At 41.5% G+C, this 25,144-nt stretch overlaps 1 protein-coding gene across 3 annotated transcripts in view; it reads right to left on the bottom strand.

Annotated features, from left to right (window-relative positions):
• Positions 1 to 25,144, bottom strand: part of LOC139933501 (paired box protein Pax-7-like) — a 63,432-nt gene that overhangs the window by 20,853 nt on the left and 17,435 nt on the right. For all 3 annotated transcript variants that reach the window (XM_071927608.2, XM_071927609.2, XM_071927610.2), the window contains 3 exons: positions 14,016 to 14,215; positions 2,837 to 3,002; positions 1,424 to 1,623 (listed from right to left, as the gene is read on the bottom strand). In XM_071927608.2, the coding sequence (XP_071783709.1) occupies positions 1,424 to 1,623; positions 2,837 to 3,002; positions 14,016 to 14,215 (566 nt within the window). The remainder of the gene's footprint in view (positions 1 to 1,423; positions 1,624 to 2,836; positions 3,003 to 14,015; positions 14,216 to 25,144) is intronic.

Raw genomic sequence — 25,144 nt, 5'->3', positions numbered from 1 at the left:
TATGACATCCACACCTATGTCCAATATCAACATTTATAGAAAATATATCATTAGGTACTAAAATAGATTATTGGTATCAGTCCATTCCTAAAATCAGATACCAAGAGCACATGGACACATGATAGAAACTAGGGCAAAGTAACATGATTTTCCAACCTTTTATCCACAGTAAGTTGTAAGTTCTCTCTAAAAAAAGTGTAGTTTCTAACAATACTTTTTATCCAGTGACTGCAAACTAATCATCCAAGTCTATGCTTTTTAGTAAAAATAAACAATCGGACCGGCACTCAAAATCAGTGCTTCAAGTTTAGCACTCAGAATCAGAAGCAGCAATGAAAAATCAGTTCATCCTTAATCACAGAGAATACACAATGTGATTTGCACCAAACCAAATGTGACTCACACAGACTCACAATGACAACAGGGTGAGGCACGAGGATATCAGCTACAATTCATTAGACCAGCCCGCATTCACGGCAACATCTGTTAATTGCAAAAAATGACTTTGAGAGACACTGTCTGAATTCCATGATCAGACTCATTAGTCAAGTGAGATTATTTCTTTTCTTTTCTCTGATGTCTCCGCATTAGTTGTTTCCCCCGTAGAGTGGAAAGGATTTGTCCTCTGACGCACATCTTTGTGGTTAAAAGTTCAAGCCGGAATCCATTTGGAGCCACGGTGTCGAACAATCCAGTTAATTAGAGAGACTCAGGGATGTGGGATAAAATTAATTGTAAAATGTTATCGTCGTAATTCCCCCGTTAGCGAAGGGATATTGGTATCTAAATACAGCACTTACTGACTCTTTCACTCAAAGTCAGTGGAGAGCCGCCTATTAAGACGGCAGCCAGGCACTCAGCCATGTTCAATCTCATCTGCAAACTGGCTTTCAGCAAGTTGAGACACTATGTTCAACTGCTATCAGGGCCTATTCTGAAGACACAGGCATGGATCACAGGCTTATACACACAGTTGTATACACATGATCACTCAATGGAACACATAGGCCGCATACACATACACACACACACCTACATGGGCATCACTTGGGTATGTCAAGGTTTGATTCTCTCCATACTTTAACCTAAATGAGTCCGAAATTGGTGTTGTAGTTTTCCTCGTTATAATGAGAGAGCAAAGATCAAGCAAAATTGGCAGAAATGTATTTGAAAGCCAAATCTGATATTTTTGTGACCTATGACTAATAAGTTGTCACACTGATCAAATAATAACATGTTGTCAGTCAGAAATTGAGTAGATATCAGCAGGTTTCTCAGTTTGGCGGTAAATGACATGTGATGCAGGGACTAGGGTTCAGTGAATTGATGCCCTTGCTTACTCACTCTAATACACATATTTCCCGTACACATTCTAACAGAAACGTTACACACCTACCTCCCCATGACAGAGAGGGTGCGTTACCTGTGGGGAGAGTCCATTGCTGACGGGGTTGACGTGGTTGCTGGGCGCAGCTGTGCTCATGAAGGTGTCTGAGTAGCTGGAGAAGCCGTGGCGGTTGGAGGCCAGGCCGTAGGCGGAGCTGCTGTCGGCGCCGGACAGGCCGCCCTGGTGCATGGTGGACGGCGGTAAGGGCTGGGGGCGGTGCACTGTACCACCGCCGTCTGAACAGCACAAGACACAGCAACAAGCACAGCGCAGTCAGAAACACTCCATCTGAAAACTTCCCTTGTAAGCCACCCCACACACAATCTGTTGTCCCAATAAATATTTTTTCTGATTCTACTGGTCCAGGGAAAAAAAGGAAAGAAATAGGCCAAATCCTTCAGATTTGCGTAAAAATCTGCACCAAAGTAGGTTTACATGTACAGTGAATTAATGTACATGTAGAGTTAATTGGTTTACATGTACAGTAAACTGGTGTGGATGTACAATAAAGTGGTGTAAATGTACAGTTAATTAGTTTACATGTCGGCCTACAGTAAATTGGTTCACATGTACAGTAAATTGGTTTTCATGTACAGTTAGATGTCCTGAGTATTTTCCCTGAATAATACCGATTGGCATTTTTTCCAAGTTTTGCTCCATATCTGTTGAACTGGTGCAATTTTTACACAAATCTAAATAATTCATGTACATTTCACCTAGACTAGACCTAGAGGATGCATTAGTCTGAATTTTCAAATTACTATAAGACAGATCTTACAGACAGCTGAAAGACACAAATTTTTGCACATAAATGTGCAAAAATTTGACTTGAATAACAGGTATCAAAGATGAGTTTCATTCACAAGCATTTTTATCAGGGTTAAATCAATACAAGCTTTTGAAGGCCAATACCAATATTTTTGGATTGAAGATGCCAATAGCTGATATTTTACACTGATATTAAAAAATATTTCAATTTGACAATTTTCATGCCAAAAAATAAAAAAACATAAGAACTCTGTGTTTCACCCAGAATTTGAAAATCATCTGAAACAGCATTAGCATCATGGGGCATTAATTCTCACTGAATTCACTGAAATGGCTCAACCCAGGATAATAATAATAATGATGATAACAATAATAATAATAATAATAATAACAATAATAATAAACATATTCATGTATACTGTGGAATATGATCTAATTAGAATCAATTCAGGTTAATATCTTCTCATAGACAACCAGTATATTGATCAATTCTACAATAATTATGTAATCAAACAAACTACATCATATCAGACTGGACCAGATCCCACTTAAGGACAATATTGGTACCATATATCGGAGTAACCCTAACTGTTACTACACCAAACTAATATCACTGTTCCTCTGGACGTAGCTAGCTAACGCAGGTTATTTTAAACAGTGTAAAGGTCATTGCTGGTGCACCTTGTGACAGAGCGCTTGTGGGGTAGCCGGACTCTGGCAGCTGGTACGTGGGTAGCGTCGGCATCCCTGTGGGAGGAAATCCACCCGGCAACAAGTGGTTGAACGCCGCTAGCTGATTGGCTCCCGCTTGTTTTCGCCACCTAGCCCTTCGATTGCTGAACCACACCTATCAAAAGAGAACGAACATGAAATATATGTTGAATAAGGACACAAAAACAAACACGTTTTTTTAGGACTTTCATTTTATCATATCAGTTATCCAATTTTTCCTCTGTGGATAAAGTAGAGTGCATTTTCCTGTTTCATTGTGACAAATTATGTACTAAATATTTTACAGAGGGATTTGTAAAAATGAGATGAATTTATAAATAAAAATTACCAGCTATGTTTGTTAAGAAGCAGCATGTCATATTTGGTGGCCATATCTACAAGTTCAGTAAAAAAAAAAAAAATTGTGATTTTTTTTTTTTTTTTTTTTGTGCTTGGTGTACTTGATGCAGCTGTATAAAAATATATTAATTAAATATTTATTACTAGGCTATTTATTTACTTATTGAAGCAAATTATTATGATATCCCAATCCTAAAATCACCATTTTCAGCTGTGGGCCTTTACTGTTAATCCAACCAGTTTGACGCAGGTATGTACAGATGTATTCTTGTTCCCGTATCCATACAGCAGGATTAAATCCTTCTGTAAAACTCAGTTATTCTGTTGGTCTTTCATTCTGGCTGCTTATTATTCCATATATTTGATTCTCAGATGAACTTCAGAGAAATGGTTGACATAAATACAAGAATTCATGATCCTTGTCCAAAAGACAGAGAGTGTGTAAGCCTGACCATTTGTGCATAACTTCATAACGTCTATGCATATTATAATGGCAGATGTTGGCTGATGTGTGTGAGTCAATATGTGTTGATAGTCTATAAAGCAGATTTTGTTCCTAATTACACCATAAGTACTAAAACAAGGAAGCTTTGTTAACAGTTATCAAATTCTATTGTAACTGTTTAAAAGCGCTGGTTGATCTTTGGCTGGAAGAAACAGTTAATGGTCCATTAATGAAGTGTGTGTGCAGTTTATTAAGTGTAAATGGAGTGTGTGTGAAGTTAATCATGCGTTGCTCTCCAAATGGGGCTGGTCCATTGAGGACAGAAAGCTGAATGCAGCCACAAAAGAATGAATGGAGGCCAAAGAGGAGGGAGAGGAGGCGTCAACGTCCCGACAGCTAAACGCCTTTAAGACCACTGATCAAAGCATATGCACACACACACACACACACACACACACACACACACACACACACACACAGACCTGACCATATGGCAACACGGTTATAACCTCATAGTTCTGAACTTGAAACACTTGCAGAAAGTCTGGTTTAGAAGTTTTTGGCCCTTTTTCAGGCAGTGCTACCTACTACCTAATTCTCACTTTGCAAAAACACACAAGAAAACAAAAACTCATCCCCAACAACAACATGTACCGCACACCAGCAGGGTATCTGCAGGTTTCAGAAAGCCAATATTTAAGACCATTTCAGTGCTACCTGGAACTGACTTTAAGGCCCATTTAGAAACGAAAAAATAAAGAAACAAAGCTGTGAAAACCAGCCACAGAATGAAAGTTCTGAAACTATAAATGGGCAGAATAAGAAAACCAAGAACACCAGGAAATAAGGGATATGAAGTCCATCTATGTTTATTAAAGCACATAGGCTGTACATATATTGTACCACTAATCCTGTTCTGTATTAATCTAAGAGTGGACATGCAGCGCAAAGAAACCTGTCATTACATGGTGAAAAAAAGTCTTTCCACCAGAATTTTATTTTGAAGGGGAATTATTTGTCAGGGTGGAAAAGCCTCTGAAGCAGCATTTAGACCATCATGGGACACTAAAACTCTCTATTGAAACCCAGACTAATGAAATGATTTTAGGGTCAGCAGCTCCTTAAGGCAGGGTGACTCCCGCTGCCTATTCAACGGCAGGAAAACTACTGATGTACACAACAATACTCACACCTTATTCAGTCCCTCCATGGACAATATACAGTAGATTTAAACTGTGATGGATTTCGGCTACATGTCATAAATGAGAAGAGAAGCAGCCGTGCCCCACCCCCCCTCCACACACACACACACACACACACACATATGCACACACACACACCCTAGTCCAAAGTGAGCCAGATCAGGCAGATTGTGAAATGAGGAAGGGGTGTGTGTGTTGCCAAAGGCTAAACTGGCCTCTTTTTCAACTCAGCAGGACACTAATTTCCAAGGTCTTAATTAAACACAACTAAAAAGACAGAGCCTCATAGCAAGTAGCAGCCTGCACCTCTGATGAGAGGCAGCCTCACAGCCTCTCTCTGTCTCTCTCTCTATCTCTTTCTTTCTTTTCTACCTCTCCCTCTCCCTCACACACACTTCAGTCCCACATCAGACAGGAAGATAAGTGTGTTTTTATCACGTGTGTCATTTGAATGAGGCCAACTACATATGCTATACAGTACCACTCAGATGAGTTCACACACACACACACGCACACACACACACACACACACGCACGTGCACACTGCAGCAGCAGCAGCAGCAGCAGCAGTAGCAGGGAATCAACGCATTGCCTCCAGCTCTCCACCCACTTACTTTCTCCAGGAATCCTCCTTTTTCCATTTTGTGCAAATGAAAACATGCCTTTCAAGTGGAGGAGATCATTTGGACTCCTATTTTTGTAGAGGAGACTCAAATAATTAGAGCAGGTGGTGCTGCCCCAAGGTGCTATTGCAAGAGTAGGGGAAGAAGTGGAGTCTTACTTTTCAATTCAACAACTTATCAAGCTCTCTGTGCAGCACTAACACATTACAGTGGATGGGAGAGTACGTACACTGTGTGAGCATGTGTGAACTAGGGTTGGATTGATGTATCAGGCCGATATCGGCCTTTTATTAAATATCAGATATCATCCAGTCAGTGTCGTCCACCTCTGATATGATGGAGGTTCCTCCCTGACCACAGCTATAGAAAAAACAGTCTGCAAAACCTGACGTGACATTTTATTTTCTTTGCAAATTTTATTTATTAATGTAATAGTTTAACAGCCTAAAAGAGCTGCTAACCCTAAAACAATTTCATTATCCTGGGTTTCAGTGGAGAGTTTTAGTGTCCCATGATGGTCTAAATGCTGCTTCAGAGGCTTTTCCACCCCGACAAGAATAAAATTCTGGGGGAAACACTGAATCCTTGGGATTTTTTTGGCACAAAAATAGTCAAATTTAAAGATACTAAATATCAGAACAAAATACCGGCTATTGGTAGCTTCAATACAAAAATATTTTTACGCAAAAACACAGTATCAGTATCGGTATCAGCCTTCAAAAAAACATATTGGTTGAAGCCTTGTCTGTGCGTGCAGGCGAGTGCAAATGCCTTTGCTACAACAGTGTTTGTGTGTCACTGTGCGTGTTAGTGTGTGTTAGTGTGTGTTAGTGTGTGTGTGTTTGTGTGTGTCTGCGTGTGTAGTAAGAAATGATTTTTTAAGAGGCTTGTCGCTTTGCTCTGAAATCACACTGCAATGTCACCTTGAACTGGCTTCTGATTCTCTTCCTCTTTCTGACATCCTCCCTCTCTCTCTCTCTCTTTTCCTCCTTCATAAACACACACACACACACATTCTCAAAAGGTGAGAAGTGCTTTGTTAATTACAAAACAATAACACTGCACCAACTTGTAAGAATGGAATGCTGTCTGGTCGTTACAGAGCCTGGTTTTCATGTACCGTTTCCAGCTTGTATCTCACTTGATCCTGACAGGGAGCAGTAGAGCTTCATCTATCCAGCCAGTCAAACATGTTTATTGCCATTAAAGGGCTAAAGCAACATTTTGGATTTTAGTCATTCAAATTTTTGAAATGTAGTCATTTTTCTTTATCAGGCACTTGCCACATAGCTGTATTTTATTAGCTTGTGGCTCCCAGTAAAACAAACAACACTAAAAAGCCATAAAAAAAATATAATGGCTGCCTTTAGTAGTGAAAATAAATAAGAAAAGTGGTTGACATGGTAAAATCACGCAGAGTTGTGGCTGTAAAATCTCAATCTCATTTACTCCCATTTACAGCCACTGTGTACGAGTGTGTGTGTTTGTGTGTATGCATGATCTTGAGTTAAGCAGTAAGCGTGTTGATGTCTTGCCTAGGATTACTGAGGGAGCTGATGGTGTATGTGTGTGTGCTTGTGCAGTATCTAACAAGCATGTGTGCTATATAGTGTATGTGTGTGTATGTGTGTGTGTGTGTGTGTGTGTGTGAGTGTGTGTGTTGAGGGGTAGCTGATGTCCAGGACGAGCGGTAAAACCTGGATAACCTGATTGAATTTCACAGCAGAAAAGTCCAACAGAACGGAGACTGAGAGGCATGAAAAGACCTGACATCAATCTCTCTCTACCTCTACTTCTACCTCTCTCTCTCTCTCTCTCTCTCACTCTCTCTCTACCCCCCCCTTTCCTTCTTGATCTACCACTTTCTATTTACAGCATGGGTCTTTAATGTCTCTACTGCCTCTTCATATGAAACTCTAAGCTCTTTCCTTAGTAAAAGCTTCCCATCATCCCTCTAGTTCTCTTACATTACCTCATTACAACTCTCATTTTCTCTCTCTCCCTTAGTTTTTCTATCTCTCTCGCTCTCTCTCTCTCTCTGTCTGTCTGCTAGTGTGGTGGAGGAGGCGAGATGAGAGCAGTGAAGAGGTCACCAGTCGAGAGAGGTTAGACAGAATGGGCCTCTTTATGTCTCTCTCTCTTTTTTTCTTCTCATTTGATATGGGCTTTTACTGCGCACAGATGGACAGCAGCAATCTCACACGCACGCGCACACACACACACACACACACACACACACACACACACATATAGATACAAATGCAAATGTAAAGCCAATGGAAGAAGGCAAGCGGGGTGAGATGGACGCAACTTCATGTGTCAACTGGGGCCAAGAGGCGAAGAGGCAAGTGGCCTGATGCAGCAAAGCAAAACTCGACATTTTCCAAAGAATTATCACTGGCTGTTTGCTTGCTTGCAGTATTCTAGGAACCAGCGTTAGATGTGGTGTGAATGCAGGCAAAGTCAAGTGAAGGAGGCGAATTGAGCAAGATGGACGCAACTTGGCGCTAATTGATGCAAAGAGGCGTTTGGTTAATTCAAAATTGTTCAAAATGAATGAACAAATTAACAAACAAATGGACGGACGAGTGGATTGGTCTCTCCCACTGCTTTCTGACTTTTCCAAAACTCCACTAATTTGCCTGAAGTGGGCGCTACTATTACAGGTCAAAACGAGGTGGCATATCTGTTTCTGATTGGCCCAGAGGGGTACTGCATCATTGGTGGGGGAGGACACGTTTACTGCTGCCATGTGTAGTTTGCTGAGACAGGAATACATACTCATGTTACCTGGTGAAACTGATCAGAGATCAGTGCCAAGTATTAACCAGGACCCCAGAGAGAAAGTGTCTGTCTTTATCACTCTCTTTGTCTCTTTGTCTCTCGCTCTCTCTCTCTCTGGGGTTGTTGCTGCTAATTAAAGAAGAGCTGGGAGGGAGAGAGTGGAGGGGGAGGATTAGCCCGATAACTATCAGGAGTAGAAAGAGAGACTGAAAGAAATTCATTTAAATTCTAATAATAACGCTTTCTGTTTGAACACTGGTCCTGGTACACGACGACCGCTTCCAACTCATTGATTGACACAAATCCCATTTGTTCCTTTGTGGCGCTTCAAAACCAATGACTCCGAGGGGTTTGCTTTAAGCTGACTTCAACACATGCTGTTTTTGTACGGAGCAAGGTTCACCACAACCATGGATGTACAGTACCTCTACTCCAACAGAGAACTCTAGGTCAGTCAAGGTCGGTTTGCTCTTAAGGACAGGAGTATGAAACTCAGGAAGTTTTAAAACTCTGATGTTCACTGTTAAGGGGTTAGTTTAGGTTTTTAAAGAGATCTATATGATTTATCATAAGATGAGAGACGAGTGACAGACTATTAATACTACTATCTTCATTTTGTGAGCTTGCAGCTTTGCTTTCTACTGGAATTTCAGGTTCTGTGGTTGCGTGCACACTTGCAATTAAAAGATTTGAGACTTGAATTCCAGTTTGCATTCTCGTGACAGAGGTTTTGTACTAATAGCTCAATTTTGTGCTTGCAGCAACTGTAAAAAGAGACTGCATGTAATTGGTTTAGATTATCTCAGAGGGTAGATGATTGGTTAAGAACAAATGGCCCACTATACTAATATACAAAACCAACTACAAGTACGAGTACAATGTTTATTTTGAAGAAAGGCTGTGATGACCTTGCATGTAAAAGTTTTGGAATTAAATTATGCATGAATATAAATCATGCTTGTGCATATATTCAGTTATAAGCATGCAAAATATATGAAGTATATGTGTATGTGACCTTAAATGCGAGTACAAAATAGTTGCTGCAAGTTCATGTAATGAAGATATTAGTATAAATCTTATCATTAAATTTGCTCCATAGAAAAGTGCTTACACTAGTGTTTGGTTGTGGTGATATTAGAAACATAAGTTGTTTGTATTTACGCCATCCCAGCGTGTCAAGACTTAGGTAACTGTGTGTGTGTGTGTGTGTGTGTGTGTGTGTGTACACAGGTGTGTGCATGTGGATAGCTCCAACATAAATGTTTGGTGCATCCCTATATGACAAGAGTGCTAAAATGCAAGGGATAAAACCCTTCAAGTCATACACTAAAGGGTTTGAATGGATGACACTGAGGCGAAGAACCACCCAACATAAAGTAACCTGCACCTTGAAGGGTTTTATCCCACTGATACCATGGCGACTCGCCAAAGATTAAAATAAGGGGTTGACATTCATATTTTGGGGTATCTGACATCCAAACATAAATCTTCATTGTTTGTAATAGGTCCTTTTCTCTGGTAACTCCTGAGGGTCTCACTAATGCCTGGAACCTAATCACGTCCATCCTGCAATTAAGATAAAATTTTTATGCGCTGGAAATGTTTCCTCAATAGAGCAGCCAATAAGATGAACCTGGCAAATGTGCTTCTTTCCACTGGCCAACTGATGAGGCAATTCTTTCTCATATATTTTGTGTCCTTCCCTTAACTTAATAAATACTGCACATGCATACAACAATAAATATGTTTTTTTTTCCTTATATAGATTTAACTTGCCTGCACTCTAAATGTTCAGCTCAGTTGAGGAGATTCAGGGATCTGCCTCCTCTGCGGCTGATTTCCTGATGTTGTTTGATGTATAACCAAGTCATTTGCCCTTGGATTGAATAAATCACAGCAGCAAATGAGTTTGACATAATCTGCCAGTGCCACTCTCCTCATGTGGGTGGACTAATTTAATACACCACAGTTAGTTAATGTTAGCAAAGTATTGCAGCACATCTGTTAAATCTGTTATATCTATAGCTCTGTTAGTCATCAGGGACATGAATTAGGAATAATGCCAACAGGTACTCTTTGCACAGTACCTCTCGGACGTAACCAGCTGCATTGGCTTGACAGTGCTACTAACAATGAGCCCTTCTCAACCCACCTCTCCTCTAGCACCTGCAGGGCCAACTGGTGAGTTAAAGACTCAATGAAATGAAAAATAACTTTTTCACCTTGTTAGTCTTCTGAGTCTCTGTCCATGTTTGTTATGGTCCAACCCTCCCACTTCTGAACAGTCCCTCATTGCGTTATGTCCTACCTCTACATCCTGTTTCAACCGGAAATACATTGAATTGCGAAAGCAAGACACCAGTAAAATGCCTTTTCCTTGTGACTTTTAAGTTTTTCCAAATCCAGTCAGGAAAACCCCCATAAGGCCAGCTGGACAAACAGCTAGGCAAAGGTAGAACAGGAAAGTAAGAATGCTTTTTTCATTAGGGAGCAGTCTCTGATAGAGGTTTCTCGCTTTCTTGGCTACTTGGAGTTTCTTCCTGTCCTCACCTCCCACTTATTTCTTTCTTGCTTTCTTAAGGATCTACTGCAGACACGTGTCAAACACGAGATTCAAAACAAATTTGTAGGCTGTTTTGAAACTTGACTGCCATGCTATGCACAAAAATAACACAAAGCTCACTGTTATATGACACTAAAACACTGAGGAAACGGCACAAGTGTAACCCTGCATTAGTGCAAAATTATTGTTTGCTCCCTGAAGATCATGGTGGTTTTGTGATGTTACTTTACTTTTCCAACTGAAGATAAAATCCTTGATCATATTGGATGGTGAGCACCAAGTACGCAATACATTAGACTATCATCTATCGTTAACATAGTTTAGAACAGTTTTGGCAGAGAGCTTTTCATGTTTTTCCCCTCTGAAATATTAAGGAGGTCTACCAGGAGAAGGCACTTAAAAAATAGTTCATCAAAATATTGACATGTAGTATTTGGCATGCTGCTGAGAGGCATAACCTTTTGATAAATAATACCTAACTCCACAGCTAAAACTATAAACCTTTTTCCATGCACTTTCCAGCACTTGTAACAATTGTTTCATGTCTCGGAGATTTTTCTTCTCCAGTTTTCTGTGACCTTTTCAAAATTAAATTTGCACTGACCTTATGGAGATTTTTTTAAAGCCAGAAATTAGATTACAAGGGAACATCACCTAACAAAATTACTGCCACCATTCAAAAACCTTGGACTTTCACATGACATAATTTAGGCAAAAATTCATGACAGAGATATGTCTTTTCCGTGCCTGACCTTGATGATGGTTTTGTTTTAACGATTTTCCCACTGACTTTGAATCTTTTACTGACAAAGAGCGTTGCTGGCTAAGCAGACAAGAAGTCATGTTGTTGTTTGACCAGCCACACTTTCTGCTGGTTGTTTATGGTGACAAGAAATTACTGTACCGAGCGCTATTTCGTCTCCAGCACAACTCTGAAGCCTCTACCTCTCGATTCAGTATCGCACTCTAGTCTAAACCAAACAGCATGTTTAATGGAATGAGATACGAGGGTAAATAACTGTCCATATAGTCTTTTGATGTTCTTTCCTCATTTTTTGAATAGCTCAAGCCGGCATGTCCCAATGACAGGTAAGAGGGATACATGATGATTTACATTGTGTGATCTCCACTGACTGTGGGCTGACCGGTGTCAGGTTAAGATAGATTATTCCACTGTCTGCAGGGGAGAGAGGTAAAGCAGCAGAGTGTGGACTGGTTTCCATGCCATGCTCTTGACTCCCTGCCCTCGTTTTACTAGGCCTTGATTGATTCATGTTGCTGTTGGGTTGAAAGCTCCCAAGAGAGAGCCAAGAAGTCTTCTCTAATATGCGGTGAATTTTACAAGGAGCGGTGGGCTTGAAAGTGGTGGGAAGAAAAGATCCCAGCCAAGATGTTGGAGAGTGAGAAATCCATCAGGAATGCAACCCCAGCTCATTTTAGCCCCCCACCCCTTCGCCGCACACCTAACAGCTGTTGTTATAACTCTACAGTATTTTCCTCCAGCGCTACATGGAGACAGTGGAGCTGTCAAAAGCGAAGTGAGAAGAAAGAGAGGCTTCTTTGGCAAGATGCGAACAGCTGGCAGACTCTCAAGAGCAGTTTATGTATGTGTGAATAGAAGCGGGTAAATATGTAATGGGGTGTGCAAAAAAAAGCTAGTGTTGAAAATGTGAGGAAGGGAAATGGTGCTCTAATCCCAGAGAAATACAGTAAGGTGTTTTATTGGACATATGTGATTGTGATGATGCCTAATTTGTGTGTATTCTACAGTTTGAATTTTAACAGGATTGGTTCAGAGGGAACTCTCAAGTTTAACAGAAACTTGCAAGCTATCTAATTAGTGTTAGCTGAAGTAACAAAGGAGGGGGGGGGGGGGTCATCCCTATGTTCCCTCAGCCCTATGTTCCCTCAGCCCTATGTGTTTAGGCAAGGAGCTCGTATGGTTGAGGTTAGGGTTAGGGTTGCTTGCAGTCGAGTGGTTCCAGGGCAGATGAGGTGGTTGGGTTGAGGCATGAGGTCACTGAGGTTAAGGTTAGAGCAAGCTTGTGGTCAAGGCTGTCAGAAGGTAAGTTGGGATAGGGTTGAGGGAACATAGGGCTGAGGGAACATAGACACGCTCCCCAAAGGGGATAACGCTAAAAATACAAATGGACATGGGAAACTCTGCTTGCTCTTGCAGAGGAGGATGAGGAGGAAACGGAGGATGCAGCTACATGACGTCCTGCTTGGAAGAACAAATCACGGAGAGTTTTTATCATCTCGTCCAAGAGTTAGTGTCTGTTTCAAGGCCTTTTTCACATTAAGGTAATGTGCAATGCGGCTAATGTTGAGACATGTTCAACTTGGAGCCCACGGCAGCGCACCACAATGCCAGGCACATAGTTTGGAGAAGACGCACGTCTGCCACAACCAAACCAGTGAAAATAATTGAAAAAGTGCAGGCACATTCAAAAAAGCCTCCTGTGAGATGAGTGCGATCACGGCCCAATGCTGATGGAGCTTTCTAGGCGCTGGAACGACCGACCAACCAGATGAGGCTGTCAACTCCGTGTCCTCCTTTGAAACACACTTTCTTAAGCTTGCTTTTACTTGAACTGGGGTCTGTATTGTGTTTTTATTCTTGTTTTAATTGACCTGTGTGTTTGCTCTCTTATCCCCTCGTATTTTATTCATTTTCGTTTATATTTATTGCTCACATTTTGAATCATCTTTGTATCTCTGTTTGATTTGTTTTGTTTGTGGTCATCATTGTGATTTGAGGAGCCAAACAGATTTTAGACTCCTATGTACTTTAGTCTCAGTGAATTCAGTCATATCATGTCTGTAGTAGTCTACAGCTGCTACCTGCATCATGTGCATGTGAAATCAGGACCTAAATATATTTCTGATATCAGTTCAAAACAGTTTCCAAAGCAATTTTAGTATTAATTTTTACCCTGTCATAATATCATATTGTGAAAATGTTGTGCTTTGTGCTTGATTGGGTTGATATTGAACATGCACAAAGGGGTTGGACTTGGCCACCTGCTGCATGTTGCCATCTATCAAATGCTTGCTGGAAAGGTATTAGGACATCTCATAACAATAATATTCTATAGCAAGTTCCACCAACAAGCCAGAAATCATTACACAGGTGGACTGGTACGTATCAGTTGGTGGGTATGTCGTTTACCTGGACGCGAGCCTCGGTGAGCTTGGTCCTCTGGGCCAGCTCCTCCCTGGTGTAGATGTCGGGGTAGTGGGTTCTTTCAAAAGCCTTCTCCAGCTCCTCCAGCTGCTCTGCTGTGAAAGTGGTTCGACTCCTCCGCTGCTTCCTCTTCAGGGGAAGGTCGGGCTCCGACTCCACATCTGAGCCTTCGTCCATCCGACTGCCTGGACAAACACATGGAAACAGAGGACAGTCAGTTTCCAAACTCTTTACTGAGCAAAGTATTCCCTCACTTTGATTCATTATGCTGTGGCCACATTACCAACACATAGACTTATATATAAGGGGCCAGTATTGGCAGGGCTCAGCCTGCCTTAAAGAGCTGAAAGAATTTTGTCCCATGAGGATTTAAATGCTGTTTCAGAGGCTTTTCCACCCAAGAATAAACTTCTGGGGGAAACACTGAATACTTTATGCATTACATAGTTTATTTCAATTTCAGTAGTAGTACAGTTACCAATCAAAAACTAAGTTGTTACTTTTGTTATCATCCCTCTAAATATCAATAATTATACAAAACCTATATCCCACCTCCAGCCCTGATGCATTTTCATCATAATTAGTTGTCGTTCTCTCACACTGAGCTGCTTAGATGAGAAATGGTAGAAAAGTTGACTTTCTCTGAATGGAAGTATTCCCCGTTTGAGTAACAAGCCCAACACTGATGTATATCACTATGCAAAATTCTGTAATAATAATACTGCTTTGTCATTTGCTGTTTTGGGTTGCGAACCAGGCTCTTTAGCTTTTGTAGCTTGAAAAGTGTTGGCTGCAACACTAGTTGCTCGCTTGTGGCACCGCAGCAGATGAAATTGCCGGTGGGGTTGAGGAGAGGGGATTGAGAGTAACTTTAAACTCTGATGGGTGGGGAGTTTTGAAAGCCAGAAATCTTTGCACCTAGCCAAGTAATTGTTGAGTCATTGGTATTGACCACCAACAACCCTAAATCGCTCCCAAAATCACTCGCCTCGGGCAAGCTTAAATTCCAGAAAATGGAGTACTATCCCTGTACCCCTGTTGATGTGTGAGATTCGTCATCAGATTATAAATAAACAAAAGAACACAAACTTGTGGTTCTTATGCATGTATATAATTTTAGAGCATGATCTGCCTCGTTAAACTTGAATATTACATTATCTATACTGGGCTAGTAATAATTTGTCTGGGCTAGTACAAATTTCACTTTATTAGCCCAGTGGGTTAGAGTCCAAGGTCCTTAAGTTCAACCCCTGGTCATTTTGTGCTGTGGGGCAGTAAAAACCTTTTAAGTCCACTCACTCATGTCCAATAATCTAACACACTTTTCAGTGTGTTTGAATTTCGTCTACAAATGTAACGATAGAATAACCGTACACCTAATTCACTAATAAACAATATATGAAATACAGTGAAATACGAATAAAAATGGTTGTCCAATGATTGAAGTGTTCCCAGCTCAGTCTAAAGCATCACGACCTTCAGCATTCATCTGTGACATTTAATCGCAACTTCAGCTCTTTCATTTCATACCACAGGTCTCCTCTACACATTAGCACTGATCCAGTTGTAACAAGAGAATGCGTAGCTTCCTGATCAAGTGTAGCAACTGATAATGTAATAATTTGTCAAAATGTAATACATACACCTCTCTAAATGGGATGAAAAAGTAATAAAACCTGTTAATGTATTAAATTAACAGATAATGTACTAACATCATATTATTGCATTAACCAGCTATTATTACTTTATAAGGGCTGTAACATATATTTTACAGATCTTTTTTTTTTTAGCCCATTTAGAAGGACAAGTTATTACATTTGGAAAAGTTCATCTGGCAGTGATTACATTATCAGTTGCAAAAAAGCTTCTAGCAGCAAAATGTATGTTCACAATTACTGACAAGAATGGGTGAATATTGAGAGAGGGAGGCAGAGAAAGATGGGACGACTGCTGCTTCAAATAACATGGCCTCCTCTGACTCTTCTGAGGGCTATATTATTTCACTGTGTGGTTATTTATATGACAGAGCCTTTTTTCTTGGTAAATACAATCCTGCATCAGTACCCACATATCCCAGTATCCCCTGGGGCATGGAGCTGAGAGTTGGAGGGGAATGGGGGGTGCTAATCTCTCCAGACCACCTTGGCGATCTGTGTACCACCATTCTTTCACTATAGGCCCCAGGGCAGCCCAGACAAAAAACTGGCAGGGTGTAAATATTCCCAATATATTTATTGTGCAGCTGATTTCATTGAATCCCCCACGCACAATGTATCCGCGCTGTTTTTTTAAGTAGCTGTGGAAGATTATCTGATGCACACAGCTATCCATTTCAAATATAGCTCCCTACTACATGCCAGGATTGGCGAGTAGGTTAAAGCGAATGTAGATTTATGACGCTTTTGTTTCTGATGAAATGAGTAAATGACTCTGTTGGAGCGTTATAATGTGATATAATGCGTGTTATGTCTTATAAAGTTTGGTCAGTAAAGAGGTATGACAGTGGCATTGGATATTTCAGCATTCGGTGGTATCAGTGGCTATGAACTGCACATCCCTGCTGCACTGAACAGACTCAGAGGACAGAGAGTCTTCCACATCCAGCCAGACCAACTCCCCCTCACAAAGTCCATCAGGTCAAGCAGGTCAAACCAAAGGACAAGAAAAAGAGTAAAACTGGCCTCACTAATGTTAAATTAGTAATAAAAATAATTAGACTTTTCCCGGAGCGAACAAAAACCATACACACAAGCAACTTTCTCCTTCAGATTACTTTCAACGCAACACTCACACTGCAGTTACACAGTAAATGGCTGTGATTGAACAATTATCATGATATTTTAGTTATAATAGGCCAATATAATAGCCCAAACTTTTTAGTGTTGCTCACACACTTCCTTGTTCTTTGTTCTGCTGCGTTCATGTCATATTGTTAGAAGCGGAAGAACGTGTTTTCGTTCCTTCAGCTTGAAAGCGTTCGCTACATGTTTTACTTGTTGGATTGTTGGATTAAGGTTCACAGAACCAGTTACAAGTGAACCAGGGTGTGTAAACAAAAATCAAATGGACTCACAAGAAGCTTGTTTATTGGACAGAGTTTTGGTAACCTGTCATCCTGCAAAATTTGAGAGATTTGCAGCCAGCGAGCAGGGGAGTTAAAACAAGTCAGATTCCAGTCTCTGTAACTTTTAAGCATGATGGACTTGTCTGCACTCTTTGCCCTAATTGACCTTCTCTGGTGTTCATACCAGTTAAGAACACATGAAGAAATAGCTGAATATGAGCATCAGTCCAGACTTTGCTTTGCCCTCAGTTCATTTTATTATGCTAGGCTTTTCAAGCTATCAGATGTCAACATCAGTCTCCTTATACTCATAAACCCTTGCGTTTTGGGGTCGTTTCCTGTAGTTGGTTTGATTAAGTTCTCACTCCTAATGAACCACACCGTAGTTTGCTTTAAAGAGGACCGAGACCCACATTTTCAGGCGTCTCAGTGCAGTTATTGAGTGCCACTCCAATGGCATTGTTCTCACCTGGCCAAATGAGCCAAACTAAATGAGTAAACATTCCAGAGTTTGAATAAACCGCTCCAAACATGCTTGGTGTGAACGCAGCCTTATTTTTCAGGGGAGAGAGTGTTAGTCATTTTCTTTGTCCACACACATTTTTCCAGCCAGTCTGGGAATTTGAACCAGTGACCAGACACAAGCCTGCTGCTCTAACCTCTTGGCTATCACAACCTATGTCTGGAGGTGACAGAGAAGCCAGTCTGAGGACACTCTTATCCACTTTCCACCCTCCTAATTTCATCTGGCCTGGCGTTTAGTAGTGCCCTTATTTATTTGCCAGTGGTTTGAGGGCAGAGTGGGGGCTGATCCCTCTCCACATCTAATCCAGCACCCAGCCATGGCTTCTCCCCCTCTGCTTTAAGTCATTGCATGGTAGGGATCGCTGCATTGCCTGCCTCTAGCCTGCACCTCATAGATATGCAGGGAGGGATGGAGGATTCAAGAGGAGGTGGGGGGTGGAGAGGAGGAGATTGGAGGAAATGACAGCCCTGAGAGAGGAGAGGAGAGGAGAGGAGAGGAGAGGAGAGGAGAGGAGAGGAGAGGAGAGGAGAGGAGAGGAGAGGAGAGGAGAGGAGAGGAGAGGAGAGGAGAGTAGGTGGTACAGGTCATTTCTGATGTGAAGATGTGACACAATCCATTTTGACACAATCCAAAGAGCGTTACAGTTTAACACTAAAAGTAATGATGAAGATAATGAAAATGATGTTATGTTATAAAAGCAGACAGTGGTGGTGGTGATGACTCTGCAGTGAGTAAATGGGAAGAGCGAAGGAGGGAGGAATGGGAGAGGGCTGGAAAATGAGGGAGGAATGGAGAAAATAGATGAGGGAGGAGAAAGTGACCCAGCAAGCATTTGATGGACAGCAATGTGCAGGAGGATGACAGATTTAATGTCAACCCAAACAAGCACAAAAGTTTCACAATATGATATTATGGCAGGGTAAAAACTCATTAAAACAGCTTTGGAAACTGTTTTGAACTGATATCAGAAAGATATTTAGGCCCTGATTTCACAGAATGATGCAGGTAGCAGCTATGGACGACTACAGACATCATCTCAACTTTCATTTTGGTGCTATATTTACACAGGTTTTCAATGTTGGTGCAGGCTGTCTTTTCAACATCCATCCATGCATCCATTTTCTAGCCACTTATATGGTCACTTATGGTCAAGGTCACCGTGGCAACAGGGAGACATCCTTTTCCCCAGCAACTTCCTCCAGTAACTCCTCAGGCATGCTGAGAGATGTAGTCCCTCCAGCTCCTCCTCAGGCATGCTGGGAGATATAGTCCCTCCAGCTCCTCCTCAGAAATGCTGGGGAATGTGTATCTGCAATCTCATTCTTTCAGCACCTACCCAGAGCTCATGACCATAGGTAAGGTCAGAACGAAGATTCACAGGTAAATCGAGAGCTTTGCTTTGTGGCTCAGCTCTTCACCACTACGGTCCAATACAACACCTACATTACTGCAGCCGCTGCAGCTAATGGGCAGTCAATCTTATGATCCCTTTCACCCTCACTACCTGAACTCCACCATTTGTCAGTTGAATGGATAGGCCACCTTTCTCCAGGACAGAACCATGGCCCCTCATCCCAAACCGCTCCAGTGCACGTCAAAAATCATACTCCAATGAAGCCAAAAGGACAACATCATCCGCAAACAGCAGAGATGCCACTGTAGCATGCAGCTCTCACTCCAAGTGTATAAGGAATGAATGGCTTGCAGCAGTGGCCCCAGCATTCTATAACTCAGGTCATACTTAGGCCTTTTCCAAATCCACAAAACACACGTAGACTAGATTAGCAAACTCTGATGAACCCAATTATCTGTAAGAGGGTAAAAAGCTGGATGACCAGGATGAAATCCACATTGTTCCTCCGAATCTGAGGTTCGACCATTGGCCCAGAGTCTGCTTTCCAGCAGCTTGACATAGGCTTTCCCAGGAAGGCTGAGCAGTGTCCTCCGTAGTTAGATCACACCCTCCACTCTCCCTCCAACACTCGCAACCTTATTGTGGTGGAGGGGTTTGTGAGCCTCAGTGACCCTGGGAGCAATGTTGTCGGAAGCCTCATGCTCCTGGTAGGGACACCCAATGCAAACTGGTCTCAGGTGAGGGGCCAGAAAAAAAGTGGTTCATGAAGACCCCAATGAGTATCTCAAAAAGAACTGGCAAGGGGTAGGGGCACAGGCATTGGCATTGCGGCTCAACATCTATTTAACGTCAAAATGTTCGCTGGAGAGGAAGATTAGGAGAAGAATGGAGGGAAAGCAGGAAAAGAGCTGGAGGGTCATTTTAAAACATACAGTAGCTCTGATGTTGCTTGGCATCGCCAGCAGCCTTTTTTCCCCTAATGTGTCTCAGTTCAGGTCGCCACTCCAGGAAAAGGCACCCACTTCACAGAGGGATCAAGTGGCAATAAGTGAAGGATTGAGGTTTACAAGAGCCAGCTAAAAACAGCTCAACACAGCCCCAAACAAAATGATTGTAGCCACCGATACAGTGCTTGTATTTGGTTTTCAACTTATTAATTGGGGGTAGCAGTAGTGGTTAGATAATAAGCGGGCTTGTGACCAGAAGTTTGCAGGTTCAAATTCTCAGACCAACTGGGAAAATGTGGGTGCAGACCTTGAGCAAAGCACGCAACCCCCAAGTGCCCCAGGAGAACCACTCTCTACTAAGCATGCTCACTTTCTCTGAATAAAGGTTAAAAAACATTCACTGATTAAAATTAAGAGTTGTTGTTATCCTAACATATAGTGAAACTTAAATAGTGAAGTTGATGTGAAACTGAGAGCAAATTAATAAAACTGACTTTCCATTGTCTAGAAGTGTTCCCAGCTCAATCCAAAGCATCATGACTGCAATGATCTAGAACGTTATATCTCAACTTCAGCTTTTTAATTTCATACCACAATGCTCCTCTACAACTAATGCTGCAGCCTGCTTTGATAATGGTGACAAGGGAGATGTGGACACAATCTGGTTTGATAAAGAGGGTTACAGTGAAACCCTGGAAAAAATGATGAAGATGATGAAAATGATGTTATTTAACAAAAGCAGTATATAATAATCAAGGCTGAGGTGATCCACAGTTCCAACGGACCTTCTTTTATTAATAAATTACTTGTAAACACGTGTGTGTGTGTGTGTGTGTGTGTGTGTGTGTGTGTGTGTATGGGGTATTTGTGTGTATGTAAGAGACAAGTACTATCCACTCAATACTATGTGAGCATGTTTAATAACTGCATGCCGGTGTGTGTGTGTGGGAATGGTTGGTCCGGACTAGAAATGTCAGCACTGCTGTTTGACTCCATTAGAGCCCCTGGGGGGACAGCAGGGAAGTAGAGTAGCTGGGTGTGGCACCAAACTCTTAACTTTTCTGCAAGAAACACTTGAAAGCTGGTATGCCTAAAGCCCTAATAATGGCCATTTATGTCGGAAGTGACAGTTTTGACATAATGACACCCTTCAAAGACACTTTTTACAGCAATTAACATCTAAGCAGTGATGTAGTGGTAAATAAAGGGAGGGGTAAAGTATGACCTCCAGTCAGTGATCATCATAAGGCAAATAATAACCAACAGAAGTAAAAATCAGCTATATTTTCAGAAAACATTCATGTTTTTTTGTGATAAAATATATTGATGCTGCTTACTTGCTATGATGTATACTATGAATTCACTTTATAAAGATTTAAAAAGGTGGGTAAAATCTATTCTGCAAATAAAAAGGTGGGTAAACTGGGTTTAACGGGGTTTACCCTCGACTACATGTCTGTATATAAGACTACAACAAACTATTTTGGTCTCAGATGGACCAATGGTTTGCAAATTTACAGATCAAAATTTTATACAATTATTTGAAAAGTCATATACATACAGTTGTATCCAAAATACACTCAGATGGTGATGCAATAACTTCTGGGTATTGACTGTGGCGAGTGTGTGAGTGGAGGTGGATATTTTTCCAAAGTCCTACCGCTGGTTATTTGGTTGTTTGTGTGTGTGACTGTATTCATGATGTGTAAAAGTTGGTAACACGCCGGTGAAATAACAAAAAACTGAAAAAAGAAAAGGCCCGTCAAACTGGCTTAGAAAACTACAGGGTCGGCTCTGTAGTTTAATTAAACAAGGAATTATGGGATTAGTCGGAGGCTCCCATTACAGGCCACTGGAAGAGTCTCACGGAGGATATCTTTTTGTATTCCCCCCAACCGCCCCCCTCGAAAGCTCCCGCTAGAGAATTCTCAACGGATTACATGTGGCCGCAGGACATGGTGCTGCATTAATTAAATCAATTCCTCCACCATTTTAGTCATCGCTAAGATTTGTTTTCCTAAAACGAAGGTAAAAAATATATATACACACGCACAGCCTTTAAAGAATGCGTTCATATACATATCTTGTTTGTTGTTGGTGGGTTGTTGGAGGGATGGGGGGGATTGCTGCAAAGCGATTTGGCGCTAACACAGCGTGACAACACTTGAGGCCGGTGCGGTGGGCTGGGATCACTTTCCAAAAGGCACCTCAGAGTCCTCGGGGTGCTGCAGCGACGGCATGGACCTTATTTGTTTTCCCTCCACATGCTGGTGGATTTAGGGGAGAAGAGGGGCAGAGGTGGGGGAGGGATGGTAGCAAAATTACGCTTCCTCGCCTTGCATTACTTTCTGTCTCTGACACTTTCCTCTCTCTCTCTCTCTCTCAGCCCACATTGCATGGATTTGGCCGTGCGTCTGAGGAGAGCTGCCTTAAGGTTTTTTTTTTGTTTTTGTTTTTTGAATCACCTTACTACCAAACCCCAGTTTTCTCTCTCTCTCACCGTCTGTCTCTCTCCTTATTTTTCTTCAGACGTTTAGGATTGGTGTTATATGTGTGGCTCGGTAAGCAGACCTAGGAAATGATTGTGAATGTAAATGAAAGGAGCTGGCAGGCTGCTGGAGAGTGCATGTTGTGCCACGGTGTCGCCGGCAGTGTCCAGGCGGCAGTGCTGACAACCTGAACACCATTCACGGTTTGGTATCGCATGCTAGCAGCAGCTTCATGCAAGCTTTGGATGGCAGGACAATGAGGATCCCCGGGATGGAATAAAATAAAGTTTGACAGCCCACTGGATCGGGAAGGTCAGCTCCTCTCTCCCAGTCTCTCTTGCCGATAATGGGAACCGGAGATTATGGTAATGAGACAGACGCCTAGAGCCGATAGAGAGGCTCAACCTGGACCTCATCTTTGTCTCCACCAGATCCCACGATTGGCATGCTTCGTCTTATCAGGCGAATGGGAGCATGGCGAAGCTCCTCACATACAGGGCTTGCAAATGTGCCACAGCATAAATAAAAACACATGCTCTGCTCTCACAATAGAGACTGTGAATAATATTGGTGTAGAAATACATCCATGCCCTTTTTGTATGATATCGTTGGCGCATCATGTGCAGCAACTACAAGCACATTCTCTCTCTTTCTCTCTCTCTCTCTCTCTCTCTCTCTCTCTCTCAAAAAACAAATCTAATTAAAACGTTATGGTCAAATTCAAAGCCATTCATTGTTGAAGTAAAAAGGGGCATTCCGATTACTAAATAATGATAGCTGTAATTGCATTTGAATGTTCTAGGGAGAGCAAGGAAACCATGATGAAGTCTCTGCGTTTTTATCACCAAATTAACGGCTAATTAAATATCTCAGAATGTGTACTCTCCTTCGGGGTCCGTGGCATTCACAAAAGCAATATGTTTGCAACAAAAAAAAGATTTGCATACATTCCTGACCTTCTCCTAATTGAAGAATCAATCTAAAATGGAATCAAAATGAACGAATTGTCTTGTTATATTGTAATTAAATAAGCCTGTTAACACTGAATGTGAGCGGGGGTCATCTTGTTGTGATAGCAGGACGCAACTACAGAAGGGAATTGTTGAGTATAGGCAAGGCTTGAATATGAAGTCAAGCTACCACTAAACCATTACAATTCACACATGTTCACTGTGTATCTGCTTTAAGCCTGAAGGAAGAATGAAAATAAGTATTGGGACTTTTTGTGTCCTTGATCATTTTCAGATGTATGCAAGTTTTTAACATCGGTCCTAAAATATTCAATAAACTGATGTCCGTATCTTTAAAACATCTTTCAGTGTAAAGTAGTTGCTGTTGTCTCAGGAGATGCAGTATCATGTAGGGATAAATTAATGTTATCTACTGCTTTTCAACACCATAGAGCTTGGATGGTATCATTTTAAACCAGAGTGATTCAGCTTTCCCTAAAACAGCACTGAGAACTCAGAGAAGAAGAAGGCCCAGGATTTTAAAACCTCTTGTCAAACCCCTTAAGGAAGAATTTTCCCCACAACAAATACAGGTACTGAGTCAGCCCCAAAAAATCCAGTCTTATTAGTTTATTGTCTGTAATAATGCACTTGTGTAAACAGTGATTTGTGGGTTTTGGTGCTGAATGTTGACACCAGTGGTGTTTCGTTCCGGACTTTGACCAAGACAGGGAGAGACAAAGACTGACAGAGCTCTGGAGAGCTGCATGAAACTCATTATGGGTCATTTTGAAAAGCATATTAGTTCCAGTATAATTACAATCAAGCCCCGCTTTCAGTTTTGTACCACGAGCGCTGACCAAGTCTAACAGAATAAATCTATTCAGCAAATGACGGTCAGTGACAAATGTATTACTTAAAAAAAAACATGTTTCGCCTGCAAGATCGCCTGTTGATGCTTAAATTTAGCTGTAGTCGTTCCACAGCTATTCTGTTTGTGCGTGAGAGCTGAAAGAGAAAGAGAGTATAGTACAAACAGCCTATTATGATGTGCTATCTCTGACAAGCATCTGTTTCTCTACTATCTGCTTGGCCTCAGGGCTGGATTTACCCAACCTGTCTGCTCTCCTGACTGCTGGGACGGGAAGTTCTGACACCAGGCACCACTGACGGGCTGCTGGAAACATGTATTTTATAATGTACATGCAATCTATAACACATGATAATGACAGAGCCTTCAAAGTCATCAATTATTACTTTATACAGTGGGTGTAAGAACCTCTTTATGGCAAAAGATTTCAAGTTATTGAAATTTGTAGAAAATCCACACAGTAGTAGTAGTACTGCTAGTAGTAGTAGTAGCAGTATTATTATTAGTAATAGTAGTAGCAGTGAATATTTTCATAAATGCTCTCATTGATTGAATGAGGACATAAAGAGATCTGTTGTTGCATAATATTTAGAGCACTGAAGTGGTTTTTAGTTTGCCTTGGTAAGCTGTTCAGTGCAAAACAACTGTTTTATTCAACATACTAGTTCTCCATGCTTTCCAGGGCTATAAGAGAGCAAGCAAACAGTGAGGCCACGAAGGATAGTGTTACACTCACAATGTACACTTATGAGCGCCTTTCTTTCCCCAGCAGTTCAAGAGGTTTGGTTGGGAAAGAATGAATAGAATGGAGTGGAGAGGAGAGGTGATGGGTGATGGTCTTTTAGCCATCTTGTCATGGCTCTGAAGGCTCTTTGGAAGCCCCTTTCTGGTCGGCTGCCTCTATGGGAGAGCG

The sequence above is a fragment of the Centroberyx gerrardi genome, chromosome 14, assembly GCF_048128805.1.
Source record: "Centroberyx gerrardi isolate f3 chromosome 14, fCenGer3.hap1.cur.20231027, whole genome shotgun sequence".
NCBI lineage: Eukaryota > Metazoa > Chordata > Actinopteri > Beryciformes > Berycidae > Centroberyx > Centroberyx gerrardi.
This window is presented reverse-complemented; position numbering and strand designations above follow the sequence as displayed.